At 41.2% G+C, this 16,436-nt stretch overlaps 1 protein-coding gene across 4 annotated transcripts in view; it reads right to left on the reverse strand.

Moving 5' to 3' along the window:
- The window catches only part of TBCE (tubulin folding cofactor E), a 109,711-nt gene that overhangs the window by 65,008 nt on the left and 28,267 nt on the right, over positions 1-16,436 (reverse strand). For all 4 annotated transcript variants that reach the window (XR_004522490.2, XM_033841829.2, XM_033841827.2 and 1 more), the window contains one exon: positions 11,207-11,340. Coding sequence is in view for 3 of the 4 variants with exons in the window: in XM_033841829.2 (XP_033697720.1) it covers positions 11,207-11,309 (103 nt within the window). In the remaining variant the exon portion in view is untranslated. Of the gene's footprint in view, positions 1-11,206; positions 11,341-16,436 lie in introns of those variants that run through there.

Below are 16,436 nucleotides of genomic sequence, written 5' to 3' on the forward strand. Positions count from 1 at the left end.
TCAAAGTGGAGAGCATATGTAAAAGCACCTGGTACACAATGTTGCTTAATTAACAATTAAGGTTGCTCATCAGCTGACTTTAAATATTCACTGATTGGTTCAAGATGGTGGAGTAGAAGGACATGCTCTCACTCCCTCTTGCGAGAACATCGAAATCATAATTAACTGAACAATCATCGACAGGAAGGCACTGGAACTCACCGAAAAAGATACCCCACATCCAAAGACAAAGGAGAAGCCACAATGAGATGGTAGGAGGGGCGCAATCACAATAAAATCAAATCCCATAACCACTGGGTGGGTGACTCACAAACTGGAGAACAATTATACCACAGAAGTCCACCCACTGGAATGAAGGTTCTGAGCCGCACGTCAGGCTTCCCAACCTGGGGGTCTGCCAACAGGAGGAGGAATTCCTAGAGAATCAGACTTTGAAGGCTAGCGGGACTTGATTGCAGGACTTCGAGAGGACTGAGGGAACAGAGACTCCACTCTTGGAGGGCGCACACAAAGTAGTGTGTGCATCGGGATGCAGAGGAAGGAGCAGTGACCTCACAGGAGACTGAACCAGACCTACCTGCTACTGTTGGAGGGTCTCCTGCACAGGCGGGGCGTGGCTGTGGCTCACTGTGGGGACAAGGACACTGGCAGCAGAAGTTCTGAGAAATACTCATTGGCGTGAGCTCTCCCAGAGTCTGCCATTAGCCCCACCAAAGAACCTGGGTAGGCTCCAGTGTTGGGTCACCTCAGGCCAAACAACCAACAGGGAGGGAACCCAGCCCCACCCATTAGCAAACAAGCAGATTAAACTTTTACTGAGCTCTGCCCACCAGAGCAACAGTCAGCTCTACCCACCACCAGTCCCTCCTATCAGGAAGCTTGCACAAGCCTCTTAGATAGCCTCATCCACCAGAGGGCAGACAGCAGAAGCAAGAAGAACTACAATCCCACAGCCTGTGGAACAAAAACCACATTCACAGAAAGATAGACAACATGAAAAGGCAGAGGACTATGTACCAGATGAAGGAACAAGATAAAACGCCAGAACAACAACTAAATGAAGTGGAGATAGGCAACCTCCCAGAAAAAGAATTCAGAATAATGACAGTGAAGATGACACAGGAACTTGGAAAAAGAATGGAGGCAAAGATTGAGAAGATGCAAGAAATGTTTAACAAAGACCTAGAAGAATTAAAGAACAAACAAACAGAGATAAACAATACAATAACCAAAATGAAAAATACACTAGAAGGAATCAATAGCAGAATAACTGAGGCAGAAGAACGGATAAGTGACCTGGAAGACAGAATGGTGGAATTCACTGCTGCAGAACAGAATAAAGAAAAGAGAATGAAAAGAAATGAAGACAGCCTAAGAGACCTCTGGGACAACATTAAACGCAACAACATTTGCATTACAGGGGTCCCAGAAGGAGAAGAGAGAGAGAAAGGATGCAAGAAAATATATGAAGAGATTACAGTCGAAAACTTCCCTAACATGGGAAAGGAAGTGGCCACTCAAGTCCAAGAAGCACAGAGAGTTCCACACAGGATAAACCTAAGAAGAAAACCACCGAGACACAAAGTAATCAAATTGGCAAAAATTAAAAACAAAGAAAAATCACTTTTCTTTGCAAGAAAAGTTGCAAAGGACAACAAGTAACATACAAGGGAACTCCCACGAGGTTAACAGGGGATTTCTCAGCAGAAACTCTACAAGCCAGAAGGGAGTGGCATGATATACTGAAAGTGATGAAAGGGAAGAACCTAAAGCCAAGATTACTCTAGCCAGCAAGGATCTCATTCAGATTTGACAGACAAATCAAAAGCTTTAGAGGCAAACAAAAGCTAAGAGAATTCACCACCACCAAACCAGCTCTACAACAAATGCTAAAGGAACTTCCCTAAGTGGGAAACACAAAAGAAGAAAAGGACCTACAAAAACAAACCCAAAACAATTAAGAAAATGGTAATGGAAACATACATGTCGATAATTACCTTAAATGTGAAGGATTAAATGCTCCAACCAAAAGACACGGTTCGCTGAATGGATACAAAAATAAGACCCATATATATGCTGTCTAAAAGAGACCCACTTCAGACCTAAGGACACATACAGACTGAAAGTGAGGGGATGGAAAAAGATATTCCATGCAAATGGAAATCAAAAGAAAGCTGGAGTAGCAATACTCGTATCAGATAAAATAGACATTAAAATAAAGAATGTTACAAGAGACAAGGAAGGACACTATATAATGCTCAATGGATCAATCCAAGAAAAAGATAGAACAATTATAAATATTCATGCAACCAACATAGGAGCACCTCAATACAGAAGGCAACTGCTAACAGCTATAAAAGAGGAAATCAACAGTAACACAATAAAGGTGGGAGACTTTACACCTCACTTACACCAATGGACAGATCATCCAAACAGAAAGTTAATAAGAAAAAACAAGCTTTAAATGACACAATAGACCAGAGAGATTTAATTGATATTTACAGGACATTCCATCCAAAAACAGCAGATAACCCTTTCTTCTGAAGTGCGCATGGAACATTCTCCAGGACAAATCACATCTTGGGTCACAAATCAAGCCTCAGTAAATTTAAAAAAATTGAAATCATATGAAGCATTTGTTCTGACCACATGCTATGAGATTAGAAATGAATTACAGGGAAAAAAACGTAAAAAACACAAACACATGAAGGCTAAACAATATGTTACTAAATAACCAAGAGAACACTGAAGAAATCAAAGAGGAAATCAAAAAATACCTAGAGACAAGTGACAGTGAAAACATGATGATCCAAAACATATGGGATGCAGCAAAAGCAATTCTAAGAGGGAAGTCTAGAGCAATACAAGCCTACCTCAAGAAACAAGAAAAATCTCAAATAAACAATCTAACCTTACACCTAAAGGAACTAGAGAAAGAAAAACAAACAAAACCCGAAGTCAGCAGAAGGAAAGATATCATAAAGATCAGAGCAGAAATAAATGAAATGGAAAATAAGAAAACAACAGCAAAGATCAATAAAACTAAAAGCTCGTTCTTTGAGAAGATAAACAAAACTGATAAACCATTAGCCAGACTCATCAAGAAAAAGAAGGAGAGGACTCAAATCAATAAAATAAGAAACGAGGGCTTCCCTGGTGGCGCAGTGGTTGAGAGTCCGCCTGCCAATGCAGGGGACACGGGTTCATGCCCCAGTCCAGGAAGATCCCACATGCCACGGAGTGGCTGGGCCTGTGAGCCATGGCCACTGAGCCTGCGCGTCCGGAGCCTGTGCTCCGCAACAGGAGAGGCCACAACAGTGAGAGGCCCTCGTAACGCAAAAAAAAAAAAGAAAGAGGGCTTCCCTGGTGGCGCAGTGGTTGAGAGGCCGCCTGCCGTGCAGGAAACACGGGTTCATGCCCCGGTCCGGGAGGATCCCACATGCCGCGGAGCGACTGGGCCCATGAGCCATGGCTGCTGAGACTGCACGTCCAGGGCCTGTGCTCCGCAGCGGGAGAGGCCACAGCGGTGGGAGGCCCGCGTACCGCAAAAAAACCAAAAACCAAAAAAAGAAAAAAAGAAATGAAAAAGGAGAAGTTGCAACAGACACCACAGTCATACAAAGCATCCTAAGAGACTACTACATGCAACTCTATGCCAATACAATGGACAACCTGGAAGAAATGGACAAATTCTTAGAAAGGTATAACCTTCCAAGACTGAACCAGGAATAAATAGAAAATATGAACAGACCAATCACAAGTAATGAAATTGAAACTGTGATTAAAAATCTTCCAACAAACAAAGTCCAGGACCAGACGACTTCACAGGTGAATGCTATCAAACATTTAGATAAGAGTTAACATCCATCCTTCTCAAATTCTTCCAAAAAACTGCAGAGGAAGGAACACTCCCAAACTCATTCTATGAGGCCACCATCACCCTGATACCAAAACCAGACAAAGATACTACAAAAAAAGAAAACTACAGACCAATATCACTGATGAATGTAGATGCAAAAATCCTCAATAAAATACAAGCAAACAGAATCCAAAAAAACATTAAAAGGATCATACACCATGATCAAGTGGGATTTATCCCAGGGATGCAAGGATTCTTCAATATATGCAAATCACTCAATGTGATACACCATATTAACAAACTGAAGAATAAAAACCATATGATCATCTCAATGGATGCAGAAAAAGCTTTTGACAAAATTCAACACCCATTTATGATAAAAACTCTCCAGAAAGTGGACACAGAGGGAACTTACCTCAACATAATAAAGGCCATACACAACATACCCACAGCAAACATTTCAAAACTGAAAGCATTTCCTCTAAGATCAGGAAGAAGACAAGGATGTCTACTCTCACCACTATTATTCAACACAGTATTGGAAATCCTAGCCATGGCAATCAGAGAAGAAAAAGAAATCAAAAGAAGACGAATTGGAAAAGAAGAAGTCACTGTTTGCAGATGTCACTGTTTGCAGATGTCACTGTTTGCAGATGACACGATACTATACATAGAGAATCCTAAAAATGCCACCAGAAAACTACTACAGCTAATCAATGAATTTGGTAAAGCTGCAGGATATAAAATTAATGCACAGAAATCTCTTGCATTTCTATACACTAATGATGAAAAATCTGAAAGAGAAATTAAGGAAACACTCCCATTTACCATTCCAACAAAAAGAATAAAATACCTAGGAATAAACCTACCTAGGGAGACAAAAGACCTGTATGCAGAAAACTATAAGACACTGATGAAAGAAATTAAAGATGATACAAACAGATGGAGAGATATACCACGTTCTTGGATTGGAAGAATCAATAATGTGAAAATGACTATACTACCCAAAGCAATCTACAGATTCAATGCAATCCCTATTAAATTACCAATGACATATTTTACAGAACCAGAACAAAAAAATCTTAACATTTGTATGGAAACAGAAAAGACCCCGAATAGTCAAAGCAGTCTTGAGGGAAAAAAATGGAGCTGGAGGAATGAGACTCCCTGACTTCAGACTATACTACAAAGCTACAGTCATCAAGACGATATGGTATTGGCACAAAACCAGAAATATAGATCAATGGAACAGGAAAGAAAGCCCAGAGATAAACCCATGCACCTATGGTCAACTAATCTATGACAAATGAGGCAAGGATATACAATGGAGAAAAGACAGTCTCTTCAATAAGTGGTGCTGGGAAAACTGGACAGCTACATGTAAAAGAATGAAATTAGAATACTCCCTGACACCATACACAAAAAAACACTCAAAATGGAGTCGAGACCTAAATGTAAGACTGGACACTATAAAACTCGTAGAGGAAAACATAGGAAAAACCCTCTTTGACATAAATCACAGCAAGATATTTTTTGATCCACCTCCTGAAGTAATGGAAATAACAACAAAAATAAACATATGGGACCTAATTAAACTTAAAGGCTTTTGCACAACAAAGGAAACTACAAACAAGACGAAAGGACAACCCTCAGAAAGAAAAGAAAGGAAGGGAAAGGAAGGGATAGGAAAGGAAAGGAAAGGGGGAGAGACCTTCAAGATGGAGGAGTAAGACGTGGAGATCACCTTCCTCTCCACAAATACATCAGGAATACATCTATATGTGGAACAACTCCTACAGAACACCTACTGAATGCTGGCAGACAATCTCAGACTTCCCAAAAGGCAAGAAACTCACCCACGTACCTGGGTACAGCAAAAGAAAAAAGGAAAAACAGAGACAAAAGAATAGGGACGGGACCTGCACCAGGGGGAGGGAGCCGTGAAGCAGGAAAAGTTTCCACACACTAGGAAGGACCTTCACTGGCAAGACAGGTAGTGGAGGGGGGGAAGATCAGAGCCACAGAGGACAGCGCAGCCACAGGGGTGCGGAGGGCAAAGCAGAGAGATTCCCGCACGGAACATGGGTGCCGACCAGCACTCACCAGCCCGAGAGGCTTGTCTGCTCACCCGCCAGGGAGAGGACTGGGGTTGGCTGTGTGAACACAGCCTGAAGGGGGCTAGTGCGCCACAGCTAGCCGGGAGGGAGTCAAGGAAAATGTCTGGACCTGCCTAAGAGGCAAGAGACCATTGTTTCAGGGCGTGCGAGGAGAGGGGATTCAGAGCACTGCCTAAACGAGCTCCAGAAACGGGCGCGAGCTGCGGCTATCAGTGCGGACCCCAGAGACGGGCATGAGACGCTAAGGCTGCTGCTGCCGCCACCAAGAAGCCTGTGTGCAAGCACAGGTCACTATCCACACCTCCCCTCCCTGGAGCCTGTGCAGCCCGCCTCTGCCAGGGTCCCGGGATGCAGGGACAAATTCCCCGGGAGAACACACGGCGCACCTCAGGCTGGTGCAACGTCACGTGGCCTCTGCCGCCGCAGGCTCTCCCCGCATTCCATACACCTCCCTCCCGGCGGCCTGAGTGAGCCAGAGCCCCCTAATCAGCTGCTACTTTAACGCTATCCTGTCTGGGCAGGGAACAGATGCCCTCAGGTGACCTACATGCAGAGGCGGGTCAAATCCAAAGCTGAACCCCAGGAGCTGTGTGAACAGAGAAGAGAAAGGGAAATCTCTCCCAGCAGCCTCAGGAGCAGTGGATTAAATCTCCACAGTCAACTTCACGTACCCTGCATCTGTGGAATACCTGAATAGACAACGAATCATCCCAAAATTGAGGCGGTGGACTCTGGGAGCAACTGTAGACTTGGGGTTTGCTTTCTGCATATAATTCGTTTCTGGTTTTATGTTTATCTTAGTTTAGTATTCAGAGCTTATTATCATTCGATTTATTTACTGATTTGGTTGCTCTCTTCCTTCTTTTTAACATATAGATATATATTCTTTTCCTTTTTCTCTTTTTGTGAGTGTGTATGTGCATGCTTCTTTGTGTGATTTTGTCTGTATAGCTTAGCTTTTACCATTTCTCCTAGCATTCTGTCTGTCCATTCTTCTTTTATTTTTAATATAATTTTTAGCGCTTCTTACCATTGGTGGATTTGCTTTTCTGTTTGGTTACTCCCTCTTTCTTTTTTTTAAATTACTTTTTAGTTTTTTAATTTTCAGTAATTTTTTAAATACCTTTCTTTCTTTTAATTATTTTTTCCTCCCCTCCCCTCCCCTCCTTTCCTTCCTTTTCTTTTTTTTTCCCTTTTCTTCTGAGCCATGTGGCTGGCAGGGTCTTGGTGCTCCGGCGGTGTGTCAGGCCTGCACTTCTGAGGTGGGAGAGCTGAGTTCAAGACACTGGTCCACCAGAGACCCCTCAGCTGCATGTAATATCAAACAGCAAAAGCTCTCCCAGAGACCTCAAACTCAACGCTGAGACCCAGCTCCACTCAACAACCAGCAAGCTACAGTGCTGGACACCCTATGCCAAACAACTAGCAAGACAGGAACACAACCCCACCCATTAGCAGAGAGGCTGCCTCAAATATAATAAGGTCACAGACACCCCAAAACACACCACCAGACGTGGTCCTGCCCACCAGAAAGACAAGATCCAGCCTCATCCACCAAAACACAGGCACTAGTCCCCTCCACCAGGAAGCCTACACAACCCACTGAACCAACCTTAGCCACTGGGGGCAGACACCAAAAACAGCGGGAACTATGAGCCTGCAGCCTGTGAAAAAGAGACCCCAAACACAGTAAGATAAGCAAAATGAGAAGACAGAAAAACACACAGCAGATGAAGGAGCAAGATAAAAACCCACTAGACCTAACAAATGAAGAGGAAATAGGCAGTCTACCTGAAAAAGAATTCAGAGTAATGACAGTAAAGATGATCCACAATCTTGGAAATAGAATGGAGAAAACTCAAGAAACGTTTAACAAGGACCTACCAGAACTAAAGAGCAAGCAAACAATGATGGACAACACAATAAATGAAATTAAAAATTCTCTAGAAGGAATCAATAGCAGAATAACTGAGGCAGAAGAATGGATAAGTGACCTGGAAGATAAAATAGTGGAAATAACTACTGCAGAGCAGAATAAAGAAAAAAGAATGAAGAGAATTGAGGACACTCTCAGAAACCTCTGGGACAACATTAAATGCACCAACATTCGAATTATAGGGGTCGCAGAAGAAGAAGAGGAAAAGAAAGGGACTAAGAAAATATTTGAAGAGATTATAGTTGAAAACTTCCCTAATTCAGGAAAGGAAATAGTTAATCAAGTCCAGGAAGCACAGAGAGTCCCATACAGGATAAATCCAAGCAGAAACACGCCAAGACACATATTAATCAAACTATCAAAAATTAAATACAAAGAAAAAATATTAAAAGCAGCAAGGGAAAAACAACAAATAACATACAAAGGAATCCCCATAACGTTGACAGCTGATCTTTCAGCAGAAACTCTACGAGCCAGAAGGGAGTGGCAGGACATATTTAAAGTGATGAAAGGGAAAAACCTACAACCAAGATTACTCTACCCAGCAAGGATCTCATTCAGAGTTGACGCAGAAATTAAATCCTTTACAGACAAACAAAAGCTAAGAGAGTTCAGCACCATCAAACCAGCTTTACAACAAATGCTAAAGGAACTTCTCTAGGCAGGAAACACAAGAGAAGGAAAAGACCTACAATAACAAACCTAAAACAATTAAGAAATGGTAACAGGAACATGCATATCGATAATTACCTTAAATGTAAATTGATTAAATGCTCCAACCAAAAGACACAGACTGGCTGAATGGATACAAAAAGGAGACCCATGAGACGCTAAGGCTGCTGCTGTAGCCACCAAGAAGCCTGTGTAGCTATCAATGGAACAGGATAGAATAGAACAGGATAGAAAGCCCAGAGATAAACCCATGCACATATGGTCACCTTATTTTTGATAAAGGAGGCAACAATACACAATGGAGAAAAGACAGCCTCTTCAATAAATGGTGCTGGGAAAACTGGACAGCTACATGTAAAAGAATGAAATTAGAACACTTCCTAACACCAGACACAAAAATAAACTCAATATGGATTAAAGACCTAAATGTAAGGCCAGACACTATAAAACTCTTAGAAAAAACATAGGCAGAACACTATTACATAAAAAACAGCAAGATCCTTTTTGACCCACCTCCTACAGAAATGGAAATAAAAACAAAAATTAACAAATAGGACCTAATGAAACTTAAAAGCTTTTGCACAGCAAAGGAAACCATAAACAAGACGAAAAGACAACCCTTAGAATGGGAGAAAATATTTGCAAATGAAGCAACTGGCAAAGGATTAATCTCCAAACTTTACAAGCAGCTCATGCAGCTCAATAACAAAAAAACAAACAACCCAATCCAAAAATGGGCAGAAGACCTTAACAGACATTTCTCCAAAGAAGATATACATATAGTCAACAAACAATACATATAGCCAACAAATACATGAAAGAATGCTCAACATCACTAATTATTAGAGAAATGCAAATCAAAACTACAGTGAGGTATCACCTCACACTGGTCAAAATGGCCATCATGAAAAAAATCTACAAACAATAAATGCTGGAGAGGGTGTGGAGAAAAGGGAACCCTCTTACACCGTTGGTGGAAATGTAAATTGATACAGCCGCTATGGAGAACAGTTTGGAGGTTCCTTAAAAAACTAAAAATAGAACTACCGTATGACCCAGCAATCCCACTACTCAGCATATACCCTGAGAAAACCATAATTCAAAAAGAGTTATGTACCACAACGTTCACTGGAGCTCTATTTACAACAGCCAGGACATGGAAGCAACCTAAGTGTCCACTGACAGATGAATGGATAAATAAGATGTGGCACATATATACAATGGAATATTAGTCAGCCATAAAAAGAAATGAAATTGAGTTATTTGTAGTGAGGTGGATGGAACTAGAGTCTCTCATACAGAGTGAAGTAAGGCAGAAAGAGAAAAACAAATACCGTATGCTAACACATATATATGGAATCTAAAAAAAAAAAAAGAAAAGAAAAATGGTTATGAAAAACCAAGGGGCAGGACAGGAATAAAGATGCAGATGTAGAGAATGGACCTGAGGACATGGGGAGGGGGAAGGGTAAGCTGGGACGAAGTGAGAGAGTGTCATGGACATATATACACTACCAAATGTCAAACAGATAGCTAGTGGGAAGCAGCCGCATAGCATAGGGAGATCAACTCAGTGATTTGTGACCACCTAGAGGGGTGGGATAGGGAGGGTGGGAGGGAGACGCAAGAGGGAAGAGATATGGGGACATAAGTATATGTATAAGTGATTCACTGTTATAAAGCAGAAACTAACCACTGTAAAGCAATTATATTGCAGTAAAGATGTTAAAAATATATATATATAAATGCAAAAATAGTACTCAAAATTCACAAAATAAATAAATAAAAGAAACAAGAAAGGAAGGGGAAGGAAAGGGGAAAGGAAGGAAGGAAGAGAAGGAGGGAGGGAGGGAGGAGGAAAGAAAAGAACACATAGATACAGAGAACAGATCAGATTGGTGGTGCCAGAGGTGGAGGATGGAGGTGGCTAAAATGGGTGAAAGGGGTTGAAAGGTACAAACTTCCAGCTATAAAATAAGTAAGTCCTGGAGAGATCTTAAAATTCTCAAAAATGTGTAAGTATGTGTGGTGATATATGTGAAGTAGACTTATTGTGGTGATAGTTTTGCAATGTATACAAACACTGAATCATTATGTTGTATACCTGAAACTAATATTATGTCAATTATCTCTCAATAAAAAAGGAAATACAAGTAAAATGACGCTACAGAAACAGATAAATATATACCAAATCGTAAGTTAAAAACGGTAACACAAAATTGTATTTATATCAATTTAAACTACAACATACACATGGATTAATGATAAGAGAAATTCCACAAATATTACTTCATTTTTGAGCTTAGGATTATGGGAATTCAAGATTTTTAATTAGTGTTTAAAGTTTACTCAGAAGATATTTTAAGGTTGACTTAATATAAAATAGCAACACTGAATAATTAGATAAGTGTGTAATCAAATAAAGCCATGGATATCACAGGATATTGTCACAGAAAGAAAACAACTGTATAACAGAGGTATATATAACTTGGTTGTTAGTTTCCTCAAAACTGGTGTTATAAAGCACTGCTGAGAAGCCTACCCAGAAACTACAAAATAAACATAAACACACACACACACACACACACACACACACACACACACACACAAATCATAAATTACCTGCCATAGGAGGGACAACGCCAGAAAAACGCACTGTTGCATGTTCTCCATTAACTTCGACTCTCCGACCAATGACATCTGATGTCAAAGTGTCATTCATCATAACATTGCCAGAATCCAAAATATGAGGAGATCTAGGAAGAAAACACAACATTGACAAGGACGTAGTAAAACTCTTTAAAAAATATTTTTTTTAACTTTACGTAGCTATTCATGAGGTCAACGCTTCTACCCAATTTAGTCTTCACATTTTGGTGAAGGGAAGAACCTAAAGGTTTAGGTACCAGACTCTCAGAATTTGACTTTACTCTACTCTCTAACTATATTTTGATAATTTAATCCTTTTTTAAGAAAGCTCGCTTAACTCCAGTTAGCTCACATCACATGACTGTGTATTCTATCATTTACTGAAGGGGGTGGGAAGGGAAGGAGAATAGAAGAGAGGGGGATAAAGGTTACAGAGAAAAGGGAAAGGAAACAGGCAGCATGGCCATGTTTCTCTCTCCAGGAAGGAGAAACACAAATCCACAGATGCAGGAAGGAACGCGTACAATGAAAAATTCAGGGAATTCCCTTGCGATCCAGTGGTTAGGACTCTGCACTTCCACTGCCAAGAGCGCAGGTTTAATCCCTGGTCGGGGAGCTAAGATTCCACAAGCTGCATGGTGCAGCAAAAAAAGAAAATTTCAGAACCCTAAAAACAAGGAGCCTAAGAGAAAAGTATCATCTATCTAGGAATGACCACTAGGTCCAACTCCCACTTCAACAAGTCAGTTTCTTCAACAGAAGAAAAAGAGCGAGATGGAAGGAAAATAAAGAGATTAAAAGAACTTAAGAGAAATGTAAGCCAACTGCAATGTACAGACTTCATTTGGAACCTAAATTCTTAAAAACTGTAAATAACTTTCAAAATAAACTTTGAGAAAACTGAAAATTTGAATGCTGACTAGATAGTTGATGATATTCAAGAATAATTGTTTCTCGTAAGGCAAAGACAAAATCCATTTATTTTGGGAAAAAAAGGGAAAGCATAATTGTTAAATTTTTAGCTGTGGTAATGGTATAGTGGTTACTTTTTTTTTTTTTTTTTTTTGCGATACGCGGGCCTCTCACTGCTGTGGCCTCTCCCGTTGCGGAGCACAGGCTCCGGATACGCAGGCTCAGCGGCCATGGCTCATGGGCCCAGCCGCTCCACGGCATGTGGGATCTTCCCAGAACGGGGCATGAACCCGTGTCCCCTGCATCAGCAGGCGGACTCTCAACCACTGCGCCACCAGGGAAGCCCAAGGTTAGGACTTTTTGTAAGACTTTATATTTCACAGAAATACACATTAAATTATTTATAGATTTTCCTGTATTTTAGACGTATCACACCAGTGGCAGTATAGACAATACACTGAAAGGAAGTTAAAGGCAGAGTGGCCAGTTAGGGAAATACTGCTGCAATTTGGGTGAAAACAATGACCGCTTGAGCGCCTCCATCCATTCATTCAACACATACCAAGCACTGACCACGTGCTGGCTAATGCATGGACCTCACATCGCACACAGTAAACCCTACATGTGTGATTCCTGCCTCAGAAGCTTACAGTCCAGTGGCAGTTAGACTTGAGAGAAGAGTATGGATTTTAGAGAAAGTTAAGAGCTAGAACAAGGTCTGGAGATTAAATGGATAGAAATGGTAAAATTGAAGACTAGGAAGACAAGATTTTGTCTAGGTTTATGGTGGTGCCAGACACCAACATGAGGAATACAATAGGAAGTCTAGGCTTGGGAGGGAAGAGAGTTTGTTTGAGGTGCCTACAGAATGTCATGATGGACTTAGGACTCTAGTTCAAAAGACACGTTTTCACTAGAAGTGTGTTTTTGGGAGTCATCAGCACAATTTATAACTGATAACCATGACAGTGGATGAGACTGAAAGTGTATTAGGTGCAAAGAAAAGAGGGTGGAAAGGAAAAGAGAGTCACTGACAGACCCCTGGGGAAATATAATATTTAAAAGAGAAAGGGAAGAAACCCCTAAGAAAAAGTCAGAGGAAAACCTGGTTTTCTTTTATCCTTTCTGGCTTTTCCTCCTCTGGCTCAGCAAGTGGTACTGGGAAAGTTGGACAGCCCCATGTAATAAATCAATGAAGTCAGAACACACCCTCTCACCATACACAAAAATAAACTCAAAATGGATTAAAGACTTAAGACATGACACCATAAAACTCCTAGAAGAGATCATAGGCAAAATACTATCTGACATAAATTGTACCAATATTTTAAGTCAGTCTCCCAACGCAACAGAAATAAAAGCAAAAATAAACAAATGGGACCTAATCAAACTTAGAAGTTTTTGCACAGCAAAGGAAACCATAAACAAAATGAAGACAACGTACAGAATGGGAGAAAATATTTGTAAATGATGCGACTGACAAGGGCTTAATTTCCAAAATATACAAACAGCTTCTACAGCTCAACAACAAAAAAACAAACAACCCAATCGAAAAAATGGGCAGAAGACATAAAGAGACATTTCTCCAAAGAAGAAATACAGATGGCCAATAAGCACATGAAAAGATGCTCAAAGTTGCTAATTATTAGAGAAATGCAAATCAAAACTACAATGTACTATTTAACATGGGTCAGAATGGCCATCATTAAAAAGTCTACCAATGACAAATGCTGGAGAGGGTGTGGAGAAAAAGGAACCCTCCTACACTGTTGGTGGGAATGTAAGTTGGTACAGCCACTGTGGAAAACAGTATGGAGGTTCCTCAGAAAACTAAAAATAGAATTATCATATGATCCAGCAACCCCACTCCTAGGCATATATCCAGACAAAACTATAATTCAAAAAGACATATGCACCCCTATGTTCATAGCAGCACTATTTACAATAGCCGAGACATGGAAACAACCTAAATGTCCATCAACAGAGGAATGGATAAAGAAGATGTGGTACATACATACAATGGAATATTACTCAGCCATAAAAAAGAACGAAATAGTATCATCTGCAGCAACATGGATGCAAGTAGGGATTATCATACTAAGTGAAGTCAGAAAGAGAAAGATAAATACCATATGATATCACCTATATGTGGAATCTAAAATATGACACAAATGAACCTATCTATGAAACAGAATCAGGGACATAGAGAACAGACTGGTGGCTGCCAAGGTGAAGGGAGCTGAGGGAGGGATGGAGTGGGAGGCTGGGGTTAGCAGATTTAAGGTTTTATATGTAGGATGGATAAACAACAAGGTCCTACTTGTATAGCACAGAGAACTATATTCAATATACTATTATAAACTATGGAAAAGAATATTTTAAAAAATGTATATATACGTATAACTGAATCACTTTGCTGTACAGAAGAAATTAACACAACATTATAAATCAGCTATGCTTCAATCAAAAAAAATACTGATTGGGACTTCCCTGGTGGTCCAGTGGTTAAGAATCTGCCTTCCAATGCAGGGGACGCAGGTTTGATCCCTGGTCAGGGAACTAAGATCCGACATGCCACAGGGCAACTAAGCCCGTGCACTCTAGTTCCTGCGCACCACAACTAGAAAGCCCATGCGCTCTAGAGCCCGTGCCCCACAATGAAGAGCCTGCGCGCCGCAACTAAGACCTGATGCAGCCAAATAAATATTTTTTTAAATATTGCTTTAAAAAATAAATAAATGCAGGCAAACCTCTGAGATACTGTGTGTTTGGTTCTAGAACACCAAAATAAGGTGAATATCGCAATTAAAAAAGGAGGCGGGGGGCTGAATTTTGACGGTTTAAATACCGGAGGACAAAACCACCACCACCAACAAAAAGAAACAAACAAACAAAGATAAACATGGGAGGACAGGGCAGTCAGGAAGGGGCCAACATCTAGATCTAAACTTGCCTGGTAGTTGAAAAGCAAAAGGGAAATCAGCCCAGAACCTCAAATTGGTGGGAAAAGTCAAAACAGTTCAGACAAGTTGATGATAAAGTCAATAGGAGGGTGAGGCAGGTGTGAGGAAGCCATGTTTTAGTAAGCTTAGACACATGTGGAGTCAGCAGCTAAGATGGTCTGGTCAGTAGGTAGGGCCCTAATCACAAGCCTGTGGTCAGAGGCGAAGTTCTAGCCCCTGAGGAGAAAAACTGGTAAGATCACTGTAGAGCACCATTCCTACAAGAAGTTAAAGTATCAACAGTAGGCCGAATCTTGGTTCCATGAACCAGAGTGCATGGGGGTTAACCAAACCCAGAAACTCACAAACAGGCCCCACAGTCAGTGTGAAGCTCTGGGCCAGGGCTCGGCCTAAGGGGACCACCTTGCAGATCAGGCTCACAGCGAGAATATCTTGGCGAGAAGAACGGGTCAGTGGTCAACTGGTGATTAGGAAACCAAGTGGCATAAATGGCAGAAGTGAGGAAAGAAGACATTAGGAAGTCGTCCTCATTTTCATTTAACATACATAAGTAATTCATGAATTATAAAGTTCCTTCACCTGCTTGATCCTATTTGATCTCTAGTAACTATTATTTTTTTTTAATAAATTTATTTTCTTTGGCTGTCTTGGGTCTTTGTTGCTGCTTGCAGGCTTTCTCTAGTTGTGGCGAGCGGGGTCTACTCTTCATTGCGGTGCTTGTGCTTCTCATTGCGGAAGCTTCTCTTGTTGCGGAGCACGGGCTCTAGGGCACGTGGGCTTCAGTAGTTGTGGCTTGCAGGCTCTAGAGCACAGCCTCAGTAGTTGCGGCACATGGGCTTAGTTGCTCTGCAGCATGTGAGATCTTCTCGGACCAGGGCTCGAACCCATGTCCCCTGCATTGGCAGGCGAATTCTTAACCACTGCGCCACCAGGGAAGCCCAGTAACAATTCTTTTCATTCCCATCTCTATGTCGCGCCCACAGGACCTGAGATCATTAGGTAGAAGGTATCTAAGGTCAGTAATTAATTGGCTCTGCATCATGTTTTTGTTTTGTTGGGGGTTTTTTGGCCCTGCTGCACGGCTTGTGATTTTAGTTCCCCAAACAGGGACTGAACCTGGGCCCTTGGCAGTGAAAGCATGGAGTCCTAACCACTGGACTGCCAGGGAAGGCCCTGCATCATGTATTTTTGATGATCCTGTCTAGTCTCTTAACCCTTCTAATAATTGTTTCTTGATACTGTGATCTTCTGTGAGGGTCCAGAAATGATTCTTGTCTTGGTGACCTATGCCTTGGTTCTCTCTCCCTCTGGCCAGTCACCCAATAAGT

Source organism: Tursiops truncatus, chromosome 16 (assembly GCF_011762595.2).
Source record: "Tursiops truncatus isolate mTurTru1 chromosome 16, mTurTru1.mat.Y, whole genome shotgun sequence".
Lineage (NCBI taxonomy): Eukaryota > Metazoa > Chordata > Mammalia > Artiodactyla > Delphinidae > Tursiops > Tursiops truncatus.